Source organism: Acyrthosiphon pisum, chromosome X (genome assembly GCF_005508785.2).
Source record: "Acyrthosiphon pisum isolate AL4f chromosome X, pea_aphid_22Mar2018_4r6ur, whole genome shotgun sequence".
Classification (NCBI taxonomy): Eukaryota; Metazoa; Arthropoda; class Insecta; order Hemiptera; family Aphididae; genus Acyrthosiphon; species Acyrthosiphon pisum.
Window position 1 is genome coordinate 44,075,982 of NC_042493.1, and position 7,977 is coordinate 44,083,958.

At 27.2% G+C, this 7,977-nt stretch overlaps 1 protein-coding gene across 1 annotated transcript; it reads left to right on the top strand.

Annotated features, from left to right (window-relative positions):
* The first annotated feature begins 1,797 nt into the window (after positions 1–1,797).
* LOC103310657 (putative nuclease HARBI1) lies at positions 1,798–4,048 on the top strand. Its single transcript, XM_008189649.1, has 5 exons — positions 1,798–2,040; positions 2,331–2,527; positions 2,602–2,729; positions 3,569–3,713; positions 3,778–4,048. Exons 1-5 carry the CDS (start codon positions 1,798–1,800, stop codon positions 4,046–4,048), a joined length of 984 nt encoding a protein of 327 aa, XP_008187871.1.
* Positions 4,049–7,977: the final 3,929 nt, after the last annotated feature.

A 7,977-nucleotide genomic window follows, 5' to 3' on the forward strand; every position in this document is an offset into this window, starting at 1 on the left:
TTATGAGCAGTATTAGCTGTTGATGGTTGATCAGAATTAATTAAAACAGTTTCTGTCTGGGTTGTGGAAAGCGATGTAGACGTCGAAGGCAATATACTTTGGGCAGTTGAGGCTGATGGTGGATCATCAATCAGTTGGTCGTTTTCATCTGGCTATAAATTTTTTTATTGTAAATAATTGGTTAATAACTAAAAATGTATTTTATTATTTTATTTTATTTAAATAGGTACCATTAATTATATATATATTTTTTTTTACTATTAATTTTTTTGACATAGGTAGGTAAAATATAAAATTTTTAAACAAAAAGACTTACATTTTTTTTATAATTTTCAATATTAAATATTGTTAATTGTATTTTTTTAATTGACTTTAATATTAAGACATTAGGTACCTATGTATTTTATTTTTTTAAATAAATAGTCTTAATATTTTATATTATGTAACCTCTTTATTAAAAAACAAGTTAACAATATTAGTATTTTATATCAGTTGAAAATACAATTTTAAACAGATTTTCTTTTATTGTTTGAAGCCTGAAGGAAAAATCTTTTAGTTTTATCTTATTCCTAATTTAATTTAATTTATTTTTTCAGAATTAAAATACTTACTTGAACAGCAGACATTTGGATCCAGTGTGACTTAGAAAGATGGGTTTTTAAATTTGTGACACTTGTCTTAAATGAGTATTTGCGTTTACAAATATCACACTTAGCAAAATGAGTGTCATCAATTACAGTAAAGTGTGACCAAATATTACTTGTTTTTTTATTTAGACTCATTTTTGTAAAGTGAAAAATACAATTAATAAACTACCTAACACTTCACTGTTCACTACAGTTCAGAAGGAAATAGGAATCAGGAATGAGACATGAGTTTTGGATTTAGTTAAAACTAAATAAAAACAAAATGTTTGGTTTCGTGTTCGTACATGTTTTAATTTGGATATTATGTGTTTTACATCATTTAGTATAATTTATATTTTTAGATATTTATAGTTTAAACTACAGTGCTTCTGGTATAATTAGATGTATTTTTTTTTTACATTGGTTTTTCGAATAGTGAATTACAAGCAATTATTGGGTACTCTGGTAATGCTATATTAATTTGACTTTGGTCCTCATCTTGATGAAATTCTTCATATTTCATCATTAGCATGTTCCATTATTTCGCAGGTCAGGTAATATGTAAAATTAAAAATACACAATATGATTTGATCAACATTTATAGTTAATAGTTGATAATTATTTTAATGATTAAATGAGTCATTAATTATTTTAATGACATTATTTTAATTAAATAAAAATAGTAAAACTATCAAAGCCTAATGTTTATCCCGCTTCGTAGATAGGATAACGTGATATCGCCGCTGTTAAATTGCTAAAAACTGATATTGTTATTTAGGTGTTAATAGTAGCTATTAGCAACCCACGTCCCACGTTAAAATTATCACATTTATGTGATATCGAAGAAAATAGCAATAGCAGCTATTTATCACTGCTATTTTACATTAGCAATAGCAATAGCTATTGCTATTTTAAAAAATAGCATTTTACCATCACTACTTTAGTCGAACGAAAAACATTCGACTGTTTGTCTACTGGGTATAAGTCAGTGACAAACTTTAGTCGCATGATAATGTGTGAAATGTGATAACAATTTTCACATTATTGATTATACAACAGAAATATTATTATTTATTACCGATTCTCATCGATCATCAATTTGTCAATTTGTGTTTTGTAAACAGCTACCTACTTTGTTTTAATCCATAATAATTGCCTTTCTTCGATTATAATGGCAAATTTTGATGAAATGGCAATGTTATTTACAATCGATAATGTTTATGAGCATGAACACGCAATGGATGTACGACAAACACGAATCCCTGAGATGATTTCGGATCCATTTCTTCTAACAGACCGATTATTTATAAAAAATTTCAGACTTTCTAAAAATCTTGTTAGAAATGTAATTGAACTTTTACAAACGCGTATAGTTTCAAAAAGCCGTTCTTCTGCAATTGACTTAAATACAAAAGTAAATGATTATATTACAAATTGATATTATATTTCATAACTTTGTACCCTGTAAATAATTAGTGTTGATCAAGGCCGTATCCGTATCGTATTTTTTTTTTTTTTTTTGGGGGGGGGGGGGGGTAAAAAATGTGTCATTTTTATGTTGGTATTATAAATCAATAGTTATTTTAAACATTTGTAAACTATTTAGGAAATTTTGGGGGTGTCCGTGGAACTTTATGGACTCCCTCTCAGATACGGCATTGGTGTTGATACCTAAACAGTTATTTATTTTCTATATTTATTTAGGTCTTAGTTACATTAAACTTTTTGGCTACTGGCTCATACCAGTCTCCAATTGGAAATAGTCGGTTTGCAGCTTTATCACAACCAACTGTATCACGTTGTATTAGCGAGGTTGTTGAAGCAATTAACCATCCAGAGATATTCAACGAATGGGTTAAGTTTCCAAAAAACCTGAATGAGCTCACAGAAATCCGCAATGAGTAATTTATTCAATTAATTTCAAAAAATGTATTTATTTTGTAATAAGTAATATTTTCATTGTTCAATAATAAAGGTTCTACAGAGAAACAGGATTTCCAGGAGTTATAGGATGTATTGATTGCACACACGTGGCAATTGTATCTCCTTCGACCAACCTAAATTTAAACGAAAATCAAAACCCTGAATATATCTATGTAAACCGTAAAGGATATCATTCCATAAACGTTCAATTGGTAATCTTTCAAACCTTATTATCTATTATATTTGTGTTACTTATTTAAATAAATGATAACAATCAGTGCCACAACTTCAAGTGTAGGACCTTATGTTAACATAACTCCTATGTAAAAGATATAAGGGGCCAGTAATAGAAGGTTAGGGGGATAAGCCTCTAAAATTAGTTTTCATTTAAGTCCTTACAGGTTACCAACGCCTATTTATAGATCTTTTTTCATAAGAATTGCTAATAGGTACTATACTAATACTAATATTATATACTATAGGTAGTAGTGTAGTACTAATAAATTGTGTCTATTTTTTCCAACATACCTCTTTAAATTTTGTTTTATATAAAAAATTTTTGTTGGGCAAATTGTTTAGTGCATAAATAAAGAAATTTATTGTTGTAATAAAAAATAATATCAAGAATGTTAGGGGGCTACGAAACAAAGGATTCCTCCTGAAGCTTAAATGTGTATTTAAATAAATAATAATTTTAATTTATCTAAAATTTAGATTTGTGATTCAAAATTAAAAATTTTGAATGTTAATGCACGTTTTCCTGGCAGTACCCATGACACACATATATGGAACAATAGTTTGGTCTTACCAGTACTTCAGGAACTATACAGACACAATTATGACAACTTTTATTTATTAGGTAAAAATGTAAAATAATCTTCTCTTAACGTCTTATTTAAAATATGAATAAATAATATGTTCTAAAGTACATTTTTAAAGTATTTTGCTTATTTTCAAATATAATAGAAAGTATTTTTTACAACACTGGTGTAATGATTTATTTGTTTCAAAAAAATCAGGTGATTCTGGATATCCCTTGCGACAGTGGTTGTTGACACCTATAACCAATCCTACAACAGATGCTGAAAAATTGTTCAATACAAAACAAATGTCAACCAGATCTATTATTGAACGTTGCAATGGGGTGTTGAAAATGAGATTTAGGTAACAATGGTTTTAAATTGTATTGTTTTACATTATTTTTACCAAATAACTTTGTTTTTTTAAGGTGCTTATTAAAGGATAGAATACTACATTACAAACCGGAAAAAGCATCATCCATAATAAATGCGTGTGTAGTTCTGCATAATATGTGTATCACAAACAACGTCCCTATGACATATGAACACGATATCGAGGAACATGAAATTTTGGGTATTCTGGAAGACCAAGAAATATTAGCGGATAACAATCGCAATATAGAGTTGACTCTTGGGAGACAACAGCGAGATAAAGTAGCAAGATATTATTTCATAGACATGGTGTATAAAATAAAGTAACTTCTGTATTATTTAAAAACATGTATACTTTTTATTCTTAATAATAAATAAATAAAATAAAGATTTGTTATTGAAAATACCTTTATACTTTTTTTTTTTTATTTCTTCCTTTAGTCATTTGTTAAAAATATAAGAAAAAATATAAAATAAAAAACAAACCTTAGTTATAACAATTTTTATATAAGTAACAATATAAAATAAAATATCAATCTTTAGTTATAACAATTTTTAATATAACTAACAATATAAAATAAAAAAAACAATCTTTAGTTATAACAATTTTTAATATAACTAACAATATAAAATAAAAAAAACAATCTTTAGTTATAACAATTTTTATATAACTAACAATATAAAATAAAAACAATCTTTAGTACTAACAATCTTTATATAAGTAACAATATAAAATAAAAAAGTCTTTAGTAATTATGACTTTTATAACTAATTATAGCAAATAATAAAAAATACCCTTTTTAACTTATTTCTTTGTTTAACAAATAAAGATTTTATAAAATATAGTTCAGTCTTTAAAGTTCTGTTTTCAGTCATTTTTCTGTAAGCTTGGTCAGTAATGTTCCAAGAGTGGTTCCAAGGTTTTTCAACAATACATTATTTTCTTCCAAAAGTTTAATTTTTTTTTGATAGTATACTTCTTTTAGATCACATTTCCTCTGTGCTATATCTCCCAACCTAGTTGCAGCTGTATTGCTTTCACCCAAACAATCAGCAGTAGTCTTTTTTCTTTTTAGATCTAAAATAAATTTAAAAGTAATAAAAAGAGACGATTATTGAATATATGGAGTATAAACTGTAATTATAAATTATGTATTAATGTAGGTAGGTATATGCATAGACATAATTATGAAGGATTAAAGTGCTACTTAAAATTTAAGTCTTAAATTATATAATTTGCCCCCCCCCCTCCCAATGGGTTTTCAATATGGTATGAAATGTATGCAGGGTAAAGGTGTACATGACTTCAATTAACAATGAGTGAACATAGACTGAGTGGATTATACATGTTAAGTGTCCATCGTGAACAAGTATATTCAGAGAAGGACCAATTAATTAAAACTCACTAACAAATTTTTGGTAGAGAATGTCCACGTAGATTACAATTTGTATTTTACGAAAAATAATGTTTTAGTAATCAAAATTAATAAATTAAAATAATAATATTATTATAAATAATCGATTTAATTATTCTATATGTAAAAATACCTAATAGTTTTAATGTAGATGTGAAGAATTTATTTTATAAATAAATCGTCCATTATTTTTAAATTAGAATTGCCCCCCCCCCCCTGAAAAAGTCGAGGGTCGCCCATGTGCCTATGTGAGGTATGAAAAATAAAAACTAAAAATTTTACCTGGTTTAGGTTTAGAAGTAACAATTGATGCTTGTTCTTTATTAGGATTCTCATTGACTCTAGTGATATCTGGTATAGGTGCAGTGCCTAACTTGATTTTATTACTATTGGCAGGTACAATGATTGATGGCTGATTATAAGTTTCATTATCGTTGGCTGCAATAATTTAATGAAAAACAATAAGAATAAGTCTTTTTTAATGATACAAGCATTATATTTTCTACTATGAAAACAAAATTACGGGTAGGCATAATATTTACTAATTTGTATGGTTTTTTTTAATTTTATATACATACATTCATTATATACATCAATGTATTCTTCAACGCATAATTGATCATTATCTAAAATCAGAAACATTATCATTCATTAATCAATGAAGTAGGTATGAAGAAATATATTTATTAGAAATTTACCAAGTATATCATTTTCAGGATCTTCAAAAATGAATTCTACGTTTGACTCAATAGTATTTTCATGACCACTGACTAATGATGGACTAATCAAAGAGAGTGCATCTTTTTGAACATCATTTAGCTGAATGTCACAAGTTGGCCCACCCCCTGTACCTCCAATGTGTCTCTTTATAGCCGCTGCTTTTGTTTTTGTTGTTGATCTTGTATCTTGCCAAGTCTAAAAATTATAACAAGTGAGTCAACACTTTAGTAGATGGATAAATTCACAATACTATCATATTGGAACACTTATAATCATATACAAAGAACCAAAATCCACAAATTAATTTTTTTTTTAATTGATTCCTTTTAGGTTGGTTTGGATGAGTTTAATGATTATTTTATGGAAATACCAATATTTCTTATTTGGCGTTGGTTCTAATATATTGAAATATTATTAAGGCCATAGTATAAGAAATATTATTCCTTATGCTATGATTAAGGCCTCACAGATTATAATATTACAAATCATATATTAAACCAATTCAAATTCAAATTATCTAGTACAAGTAAGATTATACATTTTTAATTTGACCATACAGGATTAAAATATTTATAGTACATTATTTCATAATTATTTAAAGGACCATAACTATCCAATTACGGAATAGCATTGGTATACTATAGGTGTAAACAAAATGTAATACATTATTAAAAAAATTGAAAATCAATAGTCTCTTTCAAGCTACATTTAAGTATTTAACTTACTTTTTTCCATTTATCTCCGCTCTTCTCTGCTCCCGGTAAAGCGTTAAGATGATCTGCTATGGTTTGCCATTTTTGTTTAGCCGTTTTTTGGGTAAATGTAGGTGTAAATTTACCAGCGCACAGTAATGGATCTTTGGCCATAAGATCAACCAAAGATTTCATTTGTGATTGCGTTGGCCTTGATTTAGACGTCATAATAAATGTAGGTAATGAATACTATGAATAAATAACAAATAGGAATACTATAACAACTACGGACTAAAATAGTTTACAATAGGGCACAGTCGGTCTGGCAGTCGATGCAAAATAAAAAAACTTAACATTTTGTAGGAACTAGGTATTATTTAGGTATTGACTATATTCAATATTGAGGAATGTCAAGTAAATATTGTCCGTGATAAAAGATAAAATTTATTATTTTTGAACTTGTTTGAGGTTAGAATCTAGATTTTCTGTTATTACCACAGTGGTTCATTCGATTACTTTATCGCATGCGACAAGTGATAAAATCTTATCGATTTCTGTTCAAGAATACCGATTTTATGTCGCATGCGATAAGAATTAGTCACCTTCGATAAAATCTATGACTTTTATCGCATGCGAGAATTAGTCGCATGATTTCAAGAATTGGCCCCCTGTATTGGTATATTTCTTTTTTAAACGATTGCTTTCTTGCGCCATCTACTTTCTAATTGACAATGCGATGTCTATATCCGGTACTTTTTCAAATTTTGATCATGGATGAATTGCTTCTATAGGAATTAAATAGATTTAAAATTTAAAATACCTCTTTTATAATGAATGGTAAGTATACGCGGTTCTTACCAAAAATAATTTTACAAGAACTGAGAGATGACAATTTGTTTTTTCCTTTATGTCCAACATAAGAATAATATTTAATGATATAATATCATTGTATAAGAAAACGACTCTGAGAGGAGACGGTATGTCAGTATAGGTATAAGACATAATATTATAATAATTATAATAGTCTATGGTATTAAAAAAAAATTGGATATGATAGGTACCTATAATAAATTCCAAATTAATCATATCACAATATCTATTAGGTACCTACTTATAACGCGTTATACATGATACATCAACAACAAACCGTGATGCTATCATAGATATTATATAACAGTATACTTTAGAAGTTTCAAGTATAACCAAGAATAATATTATACAATCACAACAAAATAACTAAAATAGTTATTCTAGGTTTTTGAATATGTAATTTCGTCCAAATTTGAACTTAAAATGACTATAAAAATAAACTGTGTGAATGTATTTTTTAGATTTTTTGGTAACAGAATTAACTATTTACGTGGGAATCTTGTTTTAAAGTTTCAAGCCTTAGATATAAAAAGCTGAACATTTTATGAATTTTTACTAC

Coding starts and splice junctions, on each gene's coding strand:
- LOC103310657 (XM_008189649.1), top strand. CDS start 1,798: ATGGCAAATTTTGATGAAATGGCAATGTTATTTACAATCGATAATGTT. Junction 2,730..3,568: donor TGAATATATCTATGTAAACC/GTAAAGGATATC, acceptor CAAAAAAATCAG/GTGATTCTGGATATCCCTTG. Junction 3,714..3,777: donor GTGTTGAAAATGAGATTTAG/GTAACAATGGTT, acceptor TGTTTTTTTAAG/GTGCTTATTAAAGGATAGAA.